The sequence below is a fragment of the Coregonus lavaretus genome, assembly GCF_964263955.1.
Source record: "Coregonus lavaretus genome assembly, chromosome: 1".
Lineage (NCBI taxonomy): Eukaryota > Metazoa > Chordata > Actinopteri > Salmoniformes > Salmonidae > Coregonus > Coregonus lavaretus.
Window position 1 is genome coordinate 68,458,149 of NC_139988.1, and position 23,150 is coordinate 68,481,298.

The window sequence follows — 23,150 nt, forward strand, 5'->3', positions numbered from 1 at the left end:
GGATGCAACTCAGCATTCTTTGTCCTCCAAACATGACGAGTTGAGTTTTTACCAAAAAGTTATATTTTGGTTTCATCTGACCATATGACATTCTCCCAATCCTCTTCTGGATCATCCAAATGCACTTCAGACGGGCCTGGACATGTACTGGCTTAAGCAGGGGGACACGTCTCGCACTGCAGGATTTGAGTCCCTGGCGGCGTAGTGTGTTACTAATGGTAGGCTTTGTTACTTTGGTCCCAGCTCTCTGCAGGTCATTCACTAGGTCCCCCCGTGTGGTTCTGGGATTTTTGCTCACCGTTCTTGTGATCATTTTGACCCCACGGGGTGAGATCTTGCGTGGAGCCCCAGATTGAGGGAGATTATCAGTGGTCTTGTATGTCTTCCATTTCCTAATAATTGCTCCCACAGTTGATTTCTTCAAACCAAGCTGCTTACCTATTGCAGATTCAGTCTTCCCAGCCTGGTGCAAGTCTACAATTTTGTTTCTGGTGTCCTTTGACAGCTCTTTGGTCTTGGCCATTGTGGAGTTTGGAGTGTGACTGTTTGAGGTTGTGGACAGGTGTCTTTTATACTGATAACAAGTTCAAACAGGTGCCATTAATACAGGTAACGAGTGGAGGACAGAGGAGCCTCTTAAAGAAGAAGTTACAGGTCTGTGAGAGCCAGAAATCTTGCTTGTTTGTAGGTGACCAAATACTTATTTTCCACCATAATTTGCAAATAAATTCATTAAAAATCCTACAATGGGATTTTCAGGAATTTTTTTTCTCAATTTGTCTGTCATAGTTGACGTGTACCTATGATGAAAATTACAGGCCTCTCTCATCTTTTTAAGTGGGAGAACTTGCACAATTGGTGGCTGACTAAATACTTTTTTTTCCCACTGTACACTTTATAAGCAAATGGAATTATTCACACAGAGGATAAATCGTTTCGATGCAAAGACTGTGGGAAAGGTTTCAGAAGTAAGGGAAACCTGAAGAAACATATAAATATTCACACCGGGAAGGTGAGATACAAATCAGAGAGAGAATATACCTGTCCTGTATGCAGAAAAGGCATAAGCACAGCATTCGGTTTAAGAATACTTCAAAGACTTCACACAGGGGAGAAATTATTTCAGTGCCCTTTGTGTGGAGAATGTTATCCATCAGCAAATTATCAACAACAAAAAACACCAGCGCACTCACACTTGAGAGAAGACATTTCGGTGCAATGATTGCAGCAAGCACTACTGCTGAAAAAGCGCCCTGAACATGCATTTAAGGATATACACAGGGGAGAAATAATATCAGTGCACAGAATGTGGCAAATACAATGCATTCGAAAAGTTTTCAGACCCCTTGACTTTTTCCACATTTTGTTACGTTAGCCTTATTCTAAAACTGTTTTTTTATTTTTTATTCTCCATCAATCTACATACTGACAAAGCAAAAACAGGTTTTTAGAATTCTTTGCACATTTATTAAAAATTAAAAACTGAAATATAACATTTACATAAGTACTCAGTACATTGTTGAAGCCCCTTTGGCAGAAATTACAGCCTTGAGTCTTCTTGGGTATGACACGACAAGCTTGGCACACCTGTATTTGGGGAGTTTATCCCATTCTTCTCTGCAGATCCTCTCAAGCTCTGTCAGGTTGGATGGGGAGCGTTGCTGCACAACTATTTTCAGGTGTCACGCCCTGACCTGGAGAGACTGTTATTCTCTAGGTAGTTTGGTCAGGGTGTGAAACTCTATGTTTTGTATTTCTATGTTTGGCCGGGTGTGGTTCCCAATCAGAGGCAGCTGTCGCTCGTTGTCTCTGATTGGGGATCATACTTAGGCAGCCAGTTTTCCTGCCTGGGTTGTGGGATCTTGTTTGTGTTTCGGTGTGTTTGGCTTGTTAGTGTATAGCCTTCCGACGTCATGGTTCGTTGCCTTTTGTTGTTTTGTCAGTGTTTATTGTTTGGTCTAATCCGTCTCTCAACGATCGTCGACCTCATGGCTTGGTTTTTGCTCTGACATGCATTGTCAACCGTGGAACCTCATATAGACAGGTGTGTGCCTTTCCAAATAATGTCCAATCAATTGAATTTACCACAGGTGGACTCCAATCAAGTTGTAGAAACATCAAGGATGATCAATGGAAACAGGATGCACCTGAGCTTAATTTCGAGTCTCATAGCAAAGGGTCTGAATACTTATGTAAATAAGGTGTTTTTGTTTTTAAATGTGCAAACATTTCTACATTTGTTTTTCGCTTTGTGTGTAGCTTGATGTGAATAAGGAGTAATGTAACAAAATGTGGAAAAAGTCAAGGGGTCTGAATACTTTCCGAATGCACTGTACTTTGGTAGGAAGGCAAGCCTCACAGACTATATCACGATTCACACAGGGGAGAAATCACACGCGTACAGTATGTGGCCTATGCTTTAATGTAAAGTCAGAACTGAGAAATCATGAGAGTGTGCACACGGGAGAAATCACATAAATGCACTTGGTCTGAAAAATGCTTTAAAACAGCACCTGCTCTAAAACAACACCAACAAACTCGCACTGAAGATAAACCACACTTGTGCCTTTTGTGTGAAAAACACTTTAGAATGACCAGTGATCTCAAATGCCACCAGCGGCGAACTCATTGAGAGAAACAATTTCCGTGCCCTGGATGTGGGAAGTGCTTCATGACATCGACTAAACTAAGCCATCATCAGCTAATTCACACCGGAGAGAAACTCTATGAGTGCAACAACTATGACAAGCGCTTTAGTCAACAGGAGCACCTGACAGGGCATATGAGGACTCATACAGCAAAGAAAAAGACTATTTAAAGATCCTGTGCAATAGAAATCTTAATAATATAACACAACAAATAATTGGCATAGTTTTATTGGTCTAGAACAACATGAATGGTACTACTTTACAATGTGTCCCTATTACTAATGTATTTAGATAGTAGTTACAGTTGCGGTCAAATATATTGACACCCTTGCATGATTCACTATTTCTTCTAAAATAAGTTGAAATTTAAAGAACGGTTGGTGTTCACACTTGTATTTGCTTGATTTACAACTGCACAGGACCAAGAAAAATGTATTGGGTTGTAGTAAAGTGATTCTTGTTAACTATGTAACTTATCTAGCCTGTGGTAAGTTGCAGATAGCTACAGGGTAGAAATAGCCATTCAATCAGTTATGTTACACTTGGTTTGATTTACACCTCTGTACATGCAAATATATCACACTGTACTCAATGATCTCAAATCAATCTTTTTACTACATCAACAAGGCCTCCCAGTAAAGCTTACAATGCATTGATACCCGCAGACGATAGCTTTATCAATGAATAGGTGTCAGTATCTTCACAGATCCTTTATAGACATGATATAAAACAGGATAGAGTGGATGAGTGAATGTGGTCTGGACTCTGTGGAGGAGGGTTATTGTGTCAGTGACAATGTAGAAGGGCCGAGTTCCTGCCTCGTGGTGCAGGTACAGTGATTTCACATTCACGTGTGTGTGTGTTTACTTGCATTCTAATAAGTCCTCTGGTGGGCTCAGCAGGGTGTTCAATCTGAACTCCACAATCATGGTGGGCTCAGCAGGGTGTTCAATCTGAACTCCACAATCAATCTTTATACAGGTAACTAAAGGGGAGATGTACTATAAGAAGATAATTAGGTAAATTAAAGTATTAACAACTATTTAAAAATAATTAAGAATATCTATGCAATATACTATTGCTTGTATTAGATTTTGTTCTATGACGAGGGGAAAAACGTATTGTTTCATGTTCTTGAAATTCATTTTTGTAAAATTTCCCAGATATTTTGTCCATTTCCTCCTTGCATACATCCTGTAGTCAATCTTTCAGTTCACATTGATTTCTTCACATGCTCCAAAGAGACATGTGGATAGACAGTGATGATGGGTAAAGCCTCAGATCCAGGAGACACACAGAGAGACTGGAAACTCTACAGAGAGGGAAACGGGTAGAAGTTATTAAGAAAGACAAACGTTACTTTAAGTTTACGCACATTTCACTGGGAAAGAAGTCTATAGATTGTCATTTTAAGGTACATCTAAGTTAGTGATGTCACCTGGAGAAAAATGGATGTCATACTCTGTGTGTGAGAGCCTCATCTCACCATCTCTCCTTATCAACTCAGCAACCTCCTGCTCCATGAGTCCTTCAGCCTGACTCACTTCAGCGTTCTCCTGGGCTCTGATCAGCTCCTTCAACTCAGTGCCTTCTCTCAACAGAGCGCATCAGCTCAGGAAAGATCAACTCTCCTCTACTGCTGGCTGTGCAGAGGGCTGTGACCAGCCTGTATATGTAAGTACATTACCAAGTATGTGGACACCTGCTCGTTGAACATCTCATTCCAAAATCATGGGCATTAATATGGAGTTGGTCCCCCCTTTGCTGCTATAACAGCCTCCACTCTTCTGGGAAGGCTTTCCACTAGATGTCGGAACATTGCTGTGGGGACTTGTTTCCATTCAGCTACGAGCATCAGTGAGGTCGGGCGCTGATGTTGGGCGATTAGGCCTGGCTCGCAGTCGGCGTTCCAATTCATCCCAAAGGTGTTTGATGGGCTTGAGGTCAGGGCTCTGTGCAGACCAGTCAAGTTCTTCCACACCGATCGACAAACCATTTCTGTGTGACCCTCGCTTTGTGCATGGGGGGTATTGTCATGCTGAAACAGGAAAAGGCATTCCCACAAAGTTGGAAGCAGAGAATCGTCTAGAATGTCATTATATGCTTTAGCGTTAAGATTTCCCTTCACTGGAACTAAGGAGCCTAGCCCGAACCATGAAAAACAGCCCCAGACCATTTTTCCTCCTCCACCAAACTTTACAGTTGGCACTATGCATTGGGGCAGGTAGCGTTCTCCTGGCATCCGCCAAACCCAGGTTAGTCCGTCGGACTGCCAGATGGTGAAGCGTGATTCACCACTCCAGAGAAGGTGTTTCCACTGCTCCAGAGTCCAATGGCGGTGAGCTTTACACCACTCCAGCTGACGATTGGCATTGCGCATGGTGATTTTAGGCTTCTGTGCGGCTGCTCGGCGATGGAAACCCATTCCATGAAGCTCCCGACAAACAGTTAATGTGCTGACGTTGCTTCCAGAGGCAGTTTGGAACTCGGTAGTGAGTGTTGCAACCGAGGACAGACTATTTTTACACGCTACGCGCTTCACTCTGCGGTTCTGTTCTGTGAGCTTGTGTGGCCTACCACTTCGCGGCTGAGCCATTGTTGCTCCTAGACCTTTCCACTTCACAATAACAGCACTTACAGTTGACCGGCAGCTCTAGCTGGGCAGAACTTTGACCAACTGACTTGTTGGAAAGGTGGCATCCTATAACGGTGCCATGTTGAAAGTCACAGTTCTTCAGTAAGGCCATTCTACTGACAATGTTTGTCTATGGAGATTTCATGGCTGTGTGCTCGATTTTATACACCTGTCAGCAACGGGTATGGCTGAAATAGCCGAATCCACTAATTTGAAGGGGTGGCCACATACTTTCGTATATATAGTGTACGTATGCCTATATAATGTCAATATATACTGAACATAAATATAAACGCAACATGCAAAATGTCAAAGATTTTACTGAGTTACAGTTCATATAAGGAAATCAGTCAATTGAAATAAATAAATTTGGCCCTAATCTATGGATTTCACATGACTGGGCAGGGGTGCAGCCATGGGTGGGCCTGGGAGAGGCCCACCCATTGTGCAGCCAGGCCCACCCACTGGGGAGCCTGGCCAAGCCAATCAGAATGAGTTGTAACCCCACAAAAGGGCTTTATTACAGAAATACTCCCAAAAGTACTCGTTACATTTTGAATGCTTAGCAGGACAGGAAAATTGTGTAATTCACACACTTATCAAGAGAACATTCCTGGTCATCCCTACTGCCTCTGATCTGGCAGACTCAATAAACACATGCTTCATTTTTAAATGATATCTGAGTGTTGGAGCGTGCCCCTGGCTATCCGTAAATGTAAAAAATAAGAAAATAGTGACGTCTGGATTGCTTAATATAAGGAATTAGAAATTATTTATACTTTTACTTAAGTATATTTGAGCAATTACATTTACTTTTGATCCTTAAGTATATTTAAAGCCAAATACTTTTAGACTTTTACTCAAGTAGGATTTTACTGGGTGACTTTCACTTTTACTTGAGTCATTTTCTATTAAGGTATTTTTACTTTTACTCAAGTATGACCATTGGGTACTTTTTCCACCACTGGTTACACGTGGTCTGTGGTTGTGAGGCCGGTTGGACATACTGCCAAATTCTCTAAAACAATGTTGAAGGCAGTTTAAGGTAGAGAAATTAACATTCAATGATCTGCGAACAGCTCTGGTGGACATTCTTGCAGTCAGCATGCCAATTGCAGGCTCCCTCAACTTGAGACATCTGTGGCATTGTGTTGTGTGACAAAACTGCTCAGTCTAAAGTGGCCTTTTATTTTCCCTAGCACAAGGTGCACCTGTGTAATGGTCATGCTGTTTAATCAGCTTCTTGATATGCCACACCTGTAAGGTGAATGGATTATATTGGCAAAGGAGAAATGCTTACTAACAGGGATATAAAGAAATGTGTGCACAGAATTTGAAAGAAATATGGTACATTTCTGGGATCTTTTATTTCAGCTCATGAAACATGGGACCAACACTTTAAATGTTGCGTCTATATTTTTGTTCAGTATGCTATGAGGTTGGAATAATCCTGTAAAATTGTGAAAAATTATGATAATGCCCTTTTGGTGTAAGAGCTGTTTGTTTTGGTGGGATGGAGCTTTGGCCTGCCACCTAGGCCCACAACTGCTCCCCGGGCGCCGATGATGTGGGCATCGATTAGGGCAGCCCCCCCTGCCCCCGAGGTAGGGTTAAATGCAGAAGACACATTTTGGTTGAATGCATTCAGTTGTGCAACTGACTCTTTCCCTTCCTGATCCAAGCAGCCCTAAATACAGCCCATACAGTAGCTGTGTCCACAGGGAATAGTCACTGGATCCTTCAGTAGGTCCAGACTGATTGAACAGCTGATCAAATCCATGGCCTCTGCCATTTTGATGCACACGCTAACAAACGTAGCGAGAGAACCAGAGATACAGTAAATTTAGTTTTCTGAGGATTAGGACTGGCTTGTATTCTGTCGACGGTGGCTTCCTGGCTCTGTGTGAACTCAGATGTCAGATAGCAGGTATGTCCAGCAGAGGGCATGAGTGGTCTGTCACAGCCAGAGAAAGTGAACATTCTCACAGTGGTCTGTGATTTTCAAGATCAATAGCTCTGGATCATCATTTATCCCTATTCTATAACAGCCAGTGAATGCATACAGAGAATGCAGGTCAAACAAATAGAGCCCTCCCAACCTTCACTAGAACTTTATCTGTTTAATGGGACTGTGGCAGGGCCTTGGATGGGTCACAATGACCTGAGCAAGGTAAGAGGGAGGTCCAGAAAAAATAGTTTTTTCTATGATAGAAAACACAATGGCTTGTTCTGAACTTAACCTATACTAATGACGACATGAACCGTCATCAACAACTTTAGTTACTCTGTCTAAACACTTATGGAGGGCTCTGTCCATAACCAACACAGCCATTTTACTACTGGTAGGGATGTGGTTTATCCACGCCTCCGCTCAGGTTACAGGCGCACTGAAGGGATTCAATTAAGCTGCCGGGGTGGGCGGACTACACCGGGTGAAATGTGATTGTAGTGGGCAAGTTTGTTTTGCATGGCCTGGTGTCCTCAGATTGGTGGAGTTGTACATTTTAGTCCATTCCATTGGTCCTTGAGTGAAATCTCCACCCGCTCAGGGCACCGGACCATGCAAAATGAACTCGCCCATTCATTTTATGCTGTGTTCATAGCCAAGTGTTTCAAGCTGACCACCATTGTCCCAGTTTCCCTAGAACTCCAAGGTAACCTGCCTGGATGACTATCACCCTGTAGCATTCACTTACAGTTGAAGTCGGAAGTTTACATACACCTTAGCCAAATTCATTTAAACTCAGTTTTTCACAATTCCTGACATTTAATCCTAGTAAAAATTCCCTGTCTTAGGTCAGTTAGGATCACCACTTAATTTTAAGAATGTGAAATGTCAGAATAATAGTAGAGATTTATTTCAGCTTTGATTTCTTTCATCACATTCCCAGTGGGTCAGAAGTTTACATACACTCAATTAGTATTTGGTAGCATTGCCTTTAAATTGTTTAACTTGGGTCAAACGTTTTGGGTAGCCTTCCACAAGCTTCCCACAATAAGTTGGGTGAATTTTGGCCCATTCCTCCTGACAGAGCTGGTGTAACTGTGTCAGGTTTGTAGGCCTCCTTGCTCGCACACGCTTTTTCAGTTCTCCCCACACATTTTCTATAGGATTGAGGTCAGGACTTTGATGATGGCCACTCCAATACCTTGACTTTGTTGTCCTTAAGCCATTTTGCCACAACTTTGTAAGTATGCTTGGGGTCATTGTCCATTTGGAAGACCCATTTGCGACCAAGCTTTAACTTCCTGACTGATGTCTTGAGATGTTGCTTCAATATATCCACATAATTTTCCTTCCTCATGATGCCATCTATTTTGGGAAATGCACCAGTCCCTCCTGCAGCAAAGCACCCCCACAGCATGATGCTGCCACCCCCGTGCTTCACGGATGATGTTCTTCGGCTTGCAAGCTACCTCCTTTTTCCTCCAAACATAACGATGGTCATTATGGCCAAACAGTTCTATAGACCAGAGGACATTTCTCCAAAAAGTTTGATCTTTGTCCCCATGTGCAGTTGCAAACCGTAGTCTGGCTTTTTTATGGCGGTTTTGGAGCAGTGGCTTCTTCCTTGCTGAGCGGCCTTTCAGGTCGATATAGGACTCGTTTTACTGTGGATATAGATACTTTTGTACCTGTTTCCTCCAGCATCTTCACAAGGTCCTTTGCTGTTGTTCTGGGATTGATTTGCACTTTTCGCACCAAAGTACGTTCATCTCTAGGAGACAGAACGCGTCTCCTTCCTGAGCGGTATGACGGCTGCATGGTACCATGGTGTTTATACTTGCGTACTATTGTTTGTACAGATGAACGTGGTACCTTCAGGCGTTTGGAAATTGCTCCCAAGGATGAACCAGACTTGTGGAGGTCTTGGCTGATTTCTTTTGATTTACCCATGATGTCAAGCAAAGAGGCACTGAGTTTGAAGGTTGGCCTTGAAATACATCCACAGGTACACCTCCAATTGACTCAAATTATGTCAATTAGCCTATCAGAAGCTTCTAAAGCCATGACATCATCTTCTGGAATGTTCCAAGCTGTTTAAAGGCACAGTCAACTTAGTGTATGTAAACTTTTGACCCACTGGAATTGTGATACATTGAATTATAAGTGAAATAATCTGTCTGTAAACAATTGTTGGAAAAATTACTTGTGTCATGCACAAAGTAGATGTCCTAACCGACTTGCCAAAACTATAGTTTGTTAACAAGAAATTTGTGGAGTGGTTGAAAAACAAGTTTTAATGACTCCAACCTAAGTGTATGTAAACTTCTGACTTCAACTGTATGTAATTATGAAGTGCTTTGAAAGGCTGGTCACGACACACATCATCCCAGACACCCTGGACGCACTCCAATTCGCATACCACTGCAACAGATCCAACAGATACTGCCCTCTCTCACCTGGACAAGAAGGGAAATAACTATGTGAGAATGCTGTTCATAGACTTCAGCTCAGCGTTCAACATCATAGTCCCCTCCAAGCTCATCACCAAGCTCGGGACCCTGGGACTGAACACCTCCCTTTGCAACTGGATCCTAGGCTTTCTGACGGGCTAGGCAACAACACCTCCGCCACACTGACCCTTAACACGGGGGCCCTTCAGGGGTGCGTGCTTAGTCCCCTCCTGTACTCCCTGTTCACCCATGACTGCGTGGCCACACACGACTCCAAAACCATCTTAAAGTTTTCTGACCACACAACGGTGGTAGGCCTGATCACCGATGGCGAGGAGGTCAGAGGCTTGGCAGTGTGGTGCCAGGACAACAACCTCTCCCTCAACGTAATTAAGACCTATGAGCTGATAATGAACTAGAGGAGGAAGAGGGGAGAGCACGGCCCATCTACATCGACGGGGCTGTAGTGGAGCGGGTCGAGAGCTTCAAGTTCCTTGGCATCCACATCACTAAGGACCTAACATTGTCCACACACACCCGCACATTCGTAAAGAGGGCACGACAGTGCCTCTTCCCCCTCAGGAGGCTGAAAAGATTTGGTATGGGACCTCAGATCCTCAAAAGGTTCTACAGCTGCACCATCGAGAGCATCTTGACTGGCTGCATTACCGCTTCGAATGGCAAAAACGCTGCCCTCGACCGCAAAGCGCTACAGAGGATGGTGCAGATGGCCCAGTACATCACTGGGGCTGAGCTCCCTGCCATGCAGGACCTCTATATCAGGCGGTATCAGAGGAAGGTCTGAAGAATTGCACTGACTCTATGCACATTCACAAGGCTATTCAGAAAGTATTCAGGCTCCTTGACTTTTTCCACATTTTGTTACGTTAGCATTATTCTAAAATTGATTAAATAGTTTTTTCCCCCCTCATCAATACCCCATAATGACAAAGCAAAAAAAAGTTTTGAAGAATATTTTGCAAAAATAATAAAAAAATGAAATATCACATTTACATAAATATTCAGACCCTTTACTCAGTACTTTGTTGAAGCACCTTTGGCAGCGATTACAGCCTTGAGTCTTCTTGGGTATGATGCTACAAGCTTGGCATACCTGTATTTGGGGAGATTCTCCCATTCTTCTCTGCAGATCCTCTCAAGCTCTGTCAGGTGGGATGGGGAGCGTCGCTGCACAGCTATTTTCAGGCCTCTCCAGAGATGTTTGATTGGGTTCAAGTCCGGGCTCTGGCTGGGCCACTCAAGGACATTCAGAGACTTGTCCCGAAGCCCCTCCTGCGTTGTCTTGGCTGTGTGCTTAGGGTCGTTGTTCTGTTGGAAGGTGAACCTTCGCCCCAGTCTGAGGTCCTGAGCGCTCTGGAGCAGGTTTTCATCAAGGATCTCTCTCTGCTTTGCTCCCTTTATCTTTCCCTCGATCCTGACTAGTCTCCCAGTCCCTGCCGCTGAAAAACATCCTCACAGTATGATGCTGCCACCACCATGCTTCATCGGAGGGATGGTGCCAGGTTTCCTCCAGACGTGACGCTTGGCATTCAGGCCAAAGAGTTCAATCTTGGTTTCATCAGACCAGAGAATCTTGTTTCTCATGGTCTGAGTCCTTTAGGTGCCTTTTGGCAAACTCAAAGCGGGCTGTCATGTGCCATTTACTGAGGAGTGGCTTCCGTCTGGCCACTCTACCATAAAGGCCTGACTGGTGGAGTGCTGCAGAGTTGGTTGTCCTTCTGGAAGGTTCTCCCATCTCCACAGAGGATCTCTGGAGCTCTATCAGAGTGACCATCGCGTTCTTGGTCACCTCCCTGACCAAGGCCCTTCTCCCCCGATTGCTCGGTTTGGCCGGGAGGCCAGCTCTAGGAAGAGTCTTGGTGGTTACAAACTTCTTCCATTTAAGAATGATGGAGGCCACTGTGTTCTTGGGGACCTTCAACGCTGCAGAAATGTTTTGGTACCCTTCTCCAGATCTGTGCCTCAACGCAATCCCGTCTCTGAGCTCTACAGACAATTCCTTCGACCTAATGGCTTTGTTATTGCTCTGACATGCACTGTCAACTGTGGGACCTTTATATAGACAGGTGTGTGCCTTTCCAAATCATGTCCAATCAATTGAATTTACCACAGGTGGACTCCAATGAAGTTGTAGAAACATCTCAAGGATGATCAATGGAAACAGGATGCTTTTGAGCTCAATTTCGAGTCTCATAGCAAAGGGTCTGAATACTTACGTAAATAAGGTATCTGTTTTTTATTTTTAATCAATTTGCAAAAATGTCTAAACCTGTTTTTGCTTTGTCATTAAGGATTATTGTGTGTAGATTGATTAGGGGAAAAAATAATGTAATCAATTTTAGAATAAGGCTGTAACATTTTTTTTTTTTTTTAACAAAATGTTGAAAAACTCAGGGGGTCTGAATAGTTTCCAAAGGCACTCACTATATACACACACTCACTCACACACACATTCACATACACTACATATGCACATCCACACACACACAACATACACACGCATACCGACACAACACACACACATACACGCACACACACAGTACCCTGCCCTGAACCTTAGTCACTGTTCTAGCCGGCTACCACCCGGTACTCTACCCTGCACCTTAGAGACTGCTGCTGCACCGCCGCTAAATCTTGGCCGCCACAAAAAAAAAATATATATATAATGTAGATGTATAGATGTATGCTCCAGGAAGACCCCATTCGCTGTCCCCCCACAGGAAGACCCCACCCCCTCCGCAGGAATACGAAGTCTAAAAGTATTTGGTTTTAATGAAACGTAAGTCTCAAAAGAAAAAGTATAAATAATTTCAAATTCCTTATATTAAGCAAACCAGATGGCACAATGTTCTTGTTTTGTATTTATTTATGGATAACCAACACTCATACATAATTTACAAACCAAGCATTTGTGGTTAGTGAGTCTGCCAGATCAGAAGCAGTAGAGATGACCAGGTACGCTCTCTTGATAAGTGCCTGAATTGGACCATTTTCCTGTTCTGCTAAGCATTCAAAATGTAACGAGTACTTTTGGGTGTCAGGGAAATTGTATGGAGTAAAAAGTACATTATGTTCTTTAGGAATGTAGTGAAGTAAAAGTTGTAAAAAATATAAATAGCAAAGTACAGATACCTCAAAAAACGACTTAAGTAGTATTTTAAAGTATTTTTACTTAAGTACTTTATAGTTTACACCACTGTCCCCATTTGAGGGGGAACTGTAACGAAGCCAAGTGAAGAGTCTGGAGGCTATTCTAGTACCTTCCCGAGAAGTAGTGATGGGCATTCCTAGTCGTATCGGTGAGCCGGCTCATTTGGCTCCGGTCACGTAAAAGAGCCGGCTCATTTGGCTACCAAACGGCTCTTCGTTCAAAATGCTTAAAAATCGGCCTAGAACCATGAAAAAAAAAAGTTCTTTGTTTTTTACGCACTGACGACATCAGCGTGGACCAGATTGACGCGCTCTCCCCACTATTTATTATTATTATTTTTATTGTATTTTTATTTAACCTTTATTTATACAGGTTTTTCTCATTGAGAAAATCATTTTTTTCAAGAGAGACCTGGTCCAACAGCAGCAGGGGGAACAAAGTTTCAGACAAAACACAACATTGAACAAAACTATAGACACACATACAGTACAACAATTACATATTACATAAAGAAACACGAATGTCGTAACTAAAAAACAGCTGTCCTAAAGACAATTACACTCTTCCATGATATTTACATCGACCAAGTGTTTAAACTCCACCAACGTGACTAGATCATCACATTTTTAAATGTTCAGGAGAGAATTCCAGGACCACAGAGCTGAGTAACCAAAACTATTTCTACCATGACCATTTCTAATTCTTGGTACTGTTAAAAGCAAATGAGAACGGGACTGTAATTGATTTTTATTTACCGACCTGATTAAAAAAGAACAGAGAAAGTGGCATTTTATCCAATATGGCCTTATAAATCAGTGTATACCAGTGTTTAAGCCTACGCAAGGTCAATGACGACCAGCCAACGGCGCTGTAGAGATCACAAGGATGTGTAAGACGTTTTTGATTGGTAATGAACCTGAGGGCCGCATGATATACTGAATCAAGTGCTCTCAGGGTCGTGGTTGAGGCCTGCATATGTATAACAAATCTAAAATCACCAGTAATGTACATCGTACCAGCTCCTTCCTGTCCTCCATAGTAAAACAAGCCTTATGCTGGTAACAAAACCTATTATCAGCTTGAGCTTCCTTATCAAGTTCTCCACAGTGAAGCTCAGCTTGTCATCCACCCACACTCCCAAATATTTGTACACTTTGACTTGCTCTATAGTATGTCCATCCAATGTAGCAATGACATGATTAGTAACATGCCTGGCATTTGAAAATACCATGCATTTAGTTTTACCTGAATTCAGAACCAGCTTCAAATCATACAGATTCTGTTGTATGGTGTTAAATGCTCTTTGGGCATTTTCAAAAGCTAAAGATAAACTACTACCACTTGAATAAAGAACAGTATCATCTGCATAAAAATGAACATCCGCTGTTTCAATACGATCCCCAATGTTGTTGATATACAAAATGAACAACAGTGGGCCCAAAATAGAACCTTGCGGAACACCTGAGCACAACTCTATGGACACAGATTTACAACCATCCGCCATTACACATTGTGTACAATTTGATAGGTAATTTATAAACCAATCTAGAGCATGACCAGTAATTCCACAACATCTTAACCTTTGCACCAACACAGCATGGTCCACAGTGTCAAACGCCTTCGACAAATCAATAAAGACAGACACACAATGTATCTTCTTGTCAAGAGCACAGTGGATATCATTTAAAACCTTCAATGTTGCTGAAACAGTGCTGTGGCCAGACCTAAAACCTGATTGCATTCCATTTAAGATGTTGTTTTCTTGGAGGTAGGCCTTCAGCTGCCTACTAACTAAGGACTCCAGTACCTTTTGACAGTACAGACAATTTTGATATGGGTCGATAGTTGTCAAGTAGCGAAGGATCTCCACCTTTCAGGAGAGGCAGTACAAAAGCGGATTTCCTTAACGTCAAGCGTGAGGTTAAAAATACATGTACAAGGGGAGCAATGATGTCTGCAGCTAGGTGTAGGAGGCGGGGGTCTAAATCATCAGGGCTAGGGGATTTCTTTCCATCAATATCTTTCAGGGCTTTACACACTTCTGAAACAGAGAAGGATGAGAAGGAGAACCTAGTGAAGGAGTGTATAGGGGTGTCAGGTAAATTCACAGGGGTCTCATTTAGACTTTCAACCTTTTCAAATAAACTGCCTGCATCTAGAAAATGTTGATTTAAGGCTTTCAGAATAGAGGTTCTCTCAGTTACAATCTGTGTGTCTACCAACAATTGTTTGAGAAGCTGTGTATCTTTTTTGCACTCCAAACCTTTTACTACTTGCCAAAATTTGGAGGGATTATTTTTTTAAATTATCCTTTGTAGATTTAAGGTAGTGGTCTGCTTTCAGTTTTCAGGTCATAGCCACACTCAGATTTCAAAGACGTTTAAAAGCCATCCAATCATCCGCCGAACCAGACCCTCTTGCTTTAGCCCACATAGCATTCTGTACCCTTATGATTTGAGTAAGTTCATCAGTAAACCAAGGGCTCTCTCTGCCCTTAATCCTGCATTTTTTGAAAGGGGCATGCCTATTGCATACATCCTGGAATACGTTGTGGAAGTTAGAAAGGCTAATTCAACATCAGGGATTTATTCTATTCTATTCAATGCTAAATACGTCATGTAAAAAACCTTGAATATCAAACTGCTTCCAGTTTCTTTTTGTAATGACACGTGGAGATCGCTTAGGACTTTTACCTTCTCTCACACAGGTAATAGCACATTGATCACCAATGTCATTTGCAAAAATCCCAGAAGCATTAAAAAGATGAGGAGTATTGGTTAAGATCAAATCAATCAAAGAGGATTTCAGAGGATACTTTATATTCAACGTAGTTCCACTGTTGACAATCTGAGTGAGATTATAAGGTATTGCATAGAATTTTGAGTTGATCAGATCTAGATGTTAACCAATCCTGATTCAGATCACCCATCAAGACAAACTCAGAGTTGACATACTGTGATAACTATTCGAAAATACAATCCAGAGAGCGTGCAGTAGCAGATGGAAGTCTATAACAACAAGATACAACAATATTTAAAGATGCGCCAAGGTTTAGGTTCAAAGACAGATATTCAAATTGCTTAGGTTTAGTAACAGAGAATTTGTCTTTTACGTATACAGTGTGGTGCCAAGACAACGATGCTGATATGCTGTGATGACAAGAAATCGTCTGACACTGTCCTTGATTATAATGGTTTATTACATCAAAGATTACAGTATCAATTTACAGACTCCTGCAGAAATCCGGAGAACAACTGACCCAATCTCTAATATGTTATTCTCCCCTCCTTTGTTCAAAACATGGTATTTATATCCTTATATCCATAAGATGGGTGGTTTTTGAAAGACCAATCCCTGGCCTCCACATATCTCCAAATGTCCTCTATTCCAAGAAGCCTATGTAGTAATGCTTTCCAGATGTTTCAGCAAAGCAGAGTAAAGTTCATCTATCACACCACTTGCAAACATCAGCAAAATCATAGACTTTCAGATACTACACCCTTAGATTTACGATCTGCACGAAAAACATTGTAACCATTTATGCCAATATTTTTGTCTGTAATAGATTTTTTGAGCCAGGTTTCAGAAAGCATAAATACGTCAGGGTCGGCAGTTTTTATCCATATATTCACAAAATCAAGCTTCGGCAGAAGACTTCTTACATTCATATGCAGAAACTTCCGGCCACTCTAACTACTTAATTCTGCAGGGGTAAAAATGTCAGGACCTGGGTTAGATTGCACATTTCCAGACAGTAGAAGCAGCAAGAAACTGGTACGTCTAGATCGAGGGTTACAACATTTAGATTTACAGACAGCACTTGAACGACAATCCACAGTTACCAGAGTCTTTAACGCCACATATTTCAGGAGATGTGTAAAGTCCAGAAACATGGTTAAGTACCAAGAGAACAGTCCTGACATGTAAGTGCAAGAGTCCGATTTCTCCCATGTTGTTTGGTAGAAATGTGCAGGATTCTTGCGTGCATTTACAGAGCAAGCATGTTGTTTCTCCCAAGGCACGAGGGAGAAACAGTAATATATTTCCTCATTCACAGAGCAGATTGACTCTAAAAGTATCGCCAACATTGTAAAAACCAAGTAGACAACAGCAAAATGAGCAAAAGCAGCATGTTTGTTTATTGCCCTAGCAATTAACATGAGAGAAAACACAGCTCTAAGCACATAAAGTTAACAGAACAATCTACGATATGTAGCCAACACAATGCTAAACCCTCATATTAAATGAGCTATGACTTCAAATAAAAGGGTTCCTAAATAATAATACAAACATAGCAAGAATCACTAATCAAATAGTTCAACAGCAGATCATTAAAAACGTATGCGGTGTATGAGAGCACAATTAGACCCAACCAAATCATGAGAAAACAAAAAGAGAATTACTTGACACATTGGAAAGAATTAACAAAACAAACAGAGCAAACTAGAATGCTATTTGGCCCTAAACAGAGAGTACACAGCGGCAGAATACCTGACCACTGTGACTGACCCAAACTTAAGAAAAGCTTTGACTATGTACAGACTCAGTGAGCATAGCCTTGCTATTGAGAAAGGCCTGGCTCTCAAGAGAAGACAGGCTATGTACACACTGCCCACAAAATGAGGTGGAAACTGAGCTGCACTTCCTAACCTCCTGCCAAATGTATGACCATATTAGAGACACATATTTCCCTCAGATTACAGAGATCCACAAAGAATTAAAAAACAAACCCAATTTTGATAAACTCCCTTATCTACTGGGTGAAAAACCACAGTGTGCCATCACAGCAGCAAGATTTGTGACCTGTTGCCACAAGAAAAGGGCAACCAGTGAAGAACAAACACCATTGTAAATACAACCCATATTTATGTTTATTTATTTTCCCATTTGTACTTTAACAATTTGCACATTGTTACAACACTATATACACATAATATGACATTTTAAATGGCTTTATTATTTTGGAACTTCTGAGTGTAATGTTTACTGTTTATTTGTTTATTTCACTTTTGTTTACTATCGACTTCACTTGCTTTGGCAATGTTAACATACATTTCCCATGCCAATAAAGCCCTTGGAGAGCGAGAGCGGGGGGCACCTGTAGGCCTACCAGACTGGGAGAGACAGACCAGGCGGGGAGCAGTGCGGCAGGTAACAGGAGGCCGAAGAGAGGCCCTCAACTAGGCAGACATCCAGGGCGACAATAGATCATAAAATAACCGTCGGGCGACAACAAAACCATACAGTTGATACAATCGCTAACCAGAACGGTAATAAAATCGCTCAAATCGAGACCAGAATGTATGGTCATGTAAAAGCAGGGAGCGAAATGTTTGGTGGTAGCCTCTTCCAAGTGCTTATTGTTTCTGCAGTGAGGATTCATCCTCTTTGGATAATTATTTTGTAACTTATCTGCAGAAAAACGTTGTTTTGAGCACTATGCAAATCAGGGAGCCAACTGAATGGCTCTTTGACCGATGCGATTCGGTTCCCGACGTTCCCCAAAAAGATCCGTTCGTTCGCGAACGACCCACCACTACCGCGTAGTAGGAGAAACCAGAGCTGAGGCTGTAGGATCTGAGTCTGATAAAGCTGGACCGAGAATAAATACAGAAAACTCACAACAAAGAATTGTCTCTGTTTTATTAGACTATAGCAGAAATACATAACAATATGTCCCTACCCTTACCCATGTATTTAGGGTCTACATGGTACAGTTGTTGTTACAAAGCAAGGCAATAACTGTAAGTCGCTCTGGATAAGAGCGTCTGCTAAATGACTAAAATGTAAATGTAGGTGTGTATTAACTAGCTTATATAAATAGCCTATTTTAGCTAGCTATAAGACGGAGGAGGTAGCGCTGCTATAACCAAAACGAGCATTCCCCCCGGAAGTGGGTGGTGCATGCTAATAGTTTGATGTTAACGTTAGTTAGCTAGCTACATAGTAGCAGCAACAGCTGGTTGCTAGTTGATTTTCTTGCCAAGCAAAGAGAAAACTGGCCATTACTATACCGGTTATGGTTCGATATGACAAACAGCAACATATCTGGGTAACATTAGCTAGCTAGCTAACGTTAAACACAAAACGTTTGGAGGGCTTAGTTTTGGTGTTTCCTGTGCCCTATGATCTAAATCAGATTTGCTGTCTGGAAATAGGTAAGCGACTGATTGCACACATGCTTTTCTTCGCATTTCGAAATATTTGTAAACTAACTTGACTATCGTTAGCTAGCCTGCAACCTAATGCACCATTTGTATTGTATTTCTAAGGTCATAACTACTAACTATCTAGTTGGTTATATGTGTCGTCCAACTAACGTTATCAGATAGCTAGTTAGCTACAGTAGCTGCTAGCAACATACATGTTTGCACTGGCAAACATAAACTAGATAACGTTACCTAGCCTGGCTAAGTACTTTAACAATACTCACTTAGTTAAATAGTTAGCTGGCTAACTAAGTTAGACGGCTGGCTAGTTTGCTAGTTAGCTACCTAGCTTAGAATCTAATAAAAAATATATCTCACATGCGCCGAATACAACGCGTGTAGACTTAACCGTGAAACGCTTGACTACGAGCCCTTCCAAACGATGCTAGCAGTAAAGTTACAGTTAAAGCAAAGACACTAGTTACAGTAGGCAACTAAGTTAGTTGGCCAGATCACGAAATAACTTGTGCTTAGCTATAACTAGCTAAACTGTTTATCGCTACAAAAGTAGAACTGTCAATCAGCTGGCTAAACCCGAAAAGCCTAATCAAATGCTTGCAAAATTGACATTCCATGACGTGGTGCTATGAAGCTAGCTACATGTCCAACGCTGTCTCACACCCATTCGTATTATATTATACATCAGTGTCAGTACATTGTAAACATGGCAAACACGCCATTCATGCAGCTTACTTATCAATACAAGTAAGGGTTTTTGGACAGCTAGCTATCATACATTTAAGGGTTTTTAGACTGTCCAAAAACCCTTACTTGTATTGATAACTAGCTGCATGAATTGCGTGTTTGCCATGGATGGATGTGCTGTTTGATTTTTATGAGACAACATGCAAACAATAGTTTTCTGCTAAAGGGTTTGAAGACTTCTTGTTGGGCTTAATGGATACTACTAACTAGTCTCTCAAGCTTTTGCATTCATGTCAGCAGTTTGTAAGGCAAAATACAGAAGCGAGAACAGTGTTTCTTGACCATACATTTGAAAATGCAAATATTGTTTTTGAGGAATGGCAGCACCCACATTCCATTGACACTGCAAACAGATATGTGTGTCTTCTACCCACAGCAAAAGTCTGGGTTGCATCGCTAGAGCCTACTCTGGCCTAAGACTACTAGCTATGTTGTCATTCCACTCCTGACTGAGTGCTGGCACCAGATGTGGAAAGGAGTGTTGGGAGTGGGTGTAGGCCTAGTCAATGGCACACTTCCCATCACCTGTTAAACCAATGCTTTGGCGATGGCTTGGCTGGAGTAAGGTTTGGGCATATCCTGATTTAATGAGGTGGTTGGTCAACAACATATCCTTCCAAGGAGCATTCTGAGTGTCTGGCAGCTGCTGGCCCCTCTCATTCTGCCTGTGACAGCCCGGGGTGTAGAGTTTCACCAGGATAGGACATAGCGTATTTATTTTATTGTTACCCCACACGCAATTTTGACTTTCTTCCTAATCTTTTCCTCTCCTCTACCCACTCACCCTCCTTCTTCCTCTCCCCTTCACTCACCCTATCTCCTCTGCTCTCCCTCTCCTCTACCCACTCTCCCCTGCTCTCCTCTACCCACTCTCCCATCCTCTTCATCCCTCCTCCGCCTCTCCCCTCCACTCTCCCTCTTCTCTCCACTTCTCTGCGTCTACCTCTCCTCTCTCCCTCTCCTCCTTCCTGTGTCTTTGTGTGCATCGGGCAGGGGGCTAAAGGAGGATGGCGGTGTGGATCCAAGCCCAGCAGCTACAGGGGGATGCACTGCACCAGATGCAGTCTCTCTACGGACAGCACTTCCCCATAGAGGTGCGCCACTACCTAGCCCAGTGGATCGAGGGGCAGCTCTGGTGGGTTTACACCACTTTTCTCATTACTTTTCTCCCTTTTCCCTGTTTTATTTATCCAGGTTAGTCTTATTGATCATATTAATGGCTGCAGGCCTCATGCATGTTTTAATATAAGCTAACGTTTTTTTTTTTAAACACATTGTGGACAAATCATGCACACACTCTGAAATAGGTGCTTAAACGGCCCACAAACAGGTATTGTGCTTGAGACTTGAATTTGCATTGGCCTTGCTTATCAAGGGCATGATATGCACTGCTTATGCAGAGTATAATTTTTCACTACTCCCTAAGATGACATTGCATTTGATGTTGGATAAGCTTAAACTGATTGAAGCTTTGACTTAGCCACAAAAGTCATTGCACTGAGAAAAGTGCTCTGACTGAGAAAAAGGTGAAATATGAATTGCATGCATGCGTGTGTGCACAAAAGGGATAGCGATGGCATGTGTTACATTTAGAATTTGATACCGTATTTTTTTTGCTTATTCGTCCACTTCTCTGTAGTCTTGAGTGGGTCTTGACAGTTTTAGTTCACTTCCGAACAGTGGAGAATTTAAGGTCAAACGTTAGGGTGTGTGAATGTACAAGAAAAGGAGTCTGTCTTGTATGCACATTTGGTGGTTGATGTTAAAAAAATGATGGTCTTTTCGGGACCTGGAAACCCAGAGAAAGAATTTTAGGTTAAATGTGTGTGTGTGTGTGTGTGTTTCTAAGGAATTTAGGCTATTTGACAGGGACAGTAGCATATTTATCATAATTTAAGTTTCACATCAATATGTGTGTGCTGGAATAAGCTATGGAGCTAGTTTGCATCTGTAGTCCTTGTGTGCATGTGAGAATACAGTGTTGTGCGAAATGCACAGAAGGGTACACAGAAAAAAAGATAACCTGTGTGTGTTACATTGAGAGAGATGGAGATAGAGGCATGGATAGTATAAACCCATGTCCCCCAACTTAGTACATCTGATGTTGTCTATTTGACCCTTGACGCGGGCCCCCAGGGACTCTGTGGAGCTAGAGAACCCCCAGGATGAGCTGAAGGCCAAGCGTCTGCTGGACGGCCTGGTGCAGGAGCTACAGAGGAAGGCCGAGCACCAGGTGGGGGAGGACGGCTTCCTGCTCAAGATCAAACTGGGACACTACGCCAGCCAGCTCAAGGTGAGAGACCAAAGGGGCCAGGCTTTGCCTGCGAGTGTGTGCACCTGAAGTAGTAGCAGAACTCTGGTGTACTGCAGCTTTAATTACATGTCGTCTGGTTCTCTAGCACAGGAGACAAGACTGCATGCCTAATCGGCCCCCCTCAAAAAAACTGCGTGCCTAATCGTCCCCCCCAAAAAACGGATCTAGAAATATTTTATAGCATCTCGACGCGAACCTAACATCTCTGTTTTAGGTTGACACGCCATTGAGCAGGTTCCATAGAAATGCGTGGGCGACCATGTTGTTCCTTGTCTCTTGTTATAACACTCTACCTCTATGGGAGAGACACCTACACTAGTACATCCATTATTCTCTGGTTCGTGTTCATTAAGTCACCAACACTTTGCAATGAAATAGGGAAACAAGATTCTCTAAATGGACAGGTCTGGGTTTTCTTCCGTTTGGTGCCTGATTGACACGGCCCAGCACTGTTACAGCGGGAGGTGGCTAATCTGGCATTGGCTCACAATTAATTTTTGGCACCTTGAAATGAAGCAGAAGATTAGGAAAATTCCAAAGGGTTTTCTCTGTAGCACTCTTTATCTTCACAACGTGGTACAAAATGGTCACTGCATCAAGGGTCAAGTGGCAGTGTTACAAACTCCTGGCGCCAACACGGATGATAGCCCACAAAACCCTTTTCAGTTGATTGATCTGATTGAGTTAGCCTTGTTGTATGCAATATGTTCTCACTCCCCTGGTAGTGCAGGCCTCCGTATTGGATCAGCAGCCCATGCTACTGGGGTGGCGTCGTGACGAGAGCAGCTGTGTCCACTTCGTCACAGTGCAGCTGTTTCTTCCTGTGTGTGTGTGTGGGAGATTCTCAATTAGACAAAAGTCTGTCCTCTCTTTGACTCCTCCATCCTCCTCTCCTCTGGAAACCGATAAATGGTTGAGAAGTGTGTCAATTCGTTAGTAGGCGAACTGTGGAGTTTTCTCCCCTTCTCAATTACCTCCTTCAGTGAAGGATACTGAAGTGCATCCTCTGCGTATCCTCTGCGGAAGAGTTTTGAAATCTTGTGTTTTGTTTGTGTGCATTTTGTTTTTG

At 42.5% G+C, this 23,150-nt stretch overlaps 1 protein-coding gene across 2 annotated transcripts in view; it reads left to right on the top strand.

Annotated features, from left to right (window-relative positions):
• The first annotated feature begins 18,773 nt into the window (after positions 1 to 18,773).
• LOC311136000 (signal transducer and activator of transcription 5B-like) overlaps positions 18,774 to 23,150 on the top strand; it is a 37,600-nt gene continuing 33,223 nt past the window's right edge. The window contains exons 1-3 of one of the 2 annotated variants that reach the window (XM_084170053.1): positions 18,774 to 19,011; positions 20,761 to 20,902; positions 21,904 to 22,060. In XM_084170053.1, coding sequence (XP_084026179.1) covers positions 20,775 to 20,902; positions 21,904 to 22,060 — 285 coding nt within the window. In that variant the 5' untranslated portion in view covers positions 18,774 to 19,011; positions 20,761 to 20,774. The remainder of the gene's footprint in view (positions 19,012 to 20,760; positions 20,903 to 21,903; positions 22,061 to 23,150) is intronic. The other variant, XM_084170052.1, reaches the window with a different exon arrangement.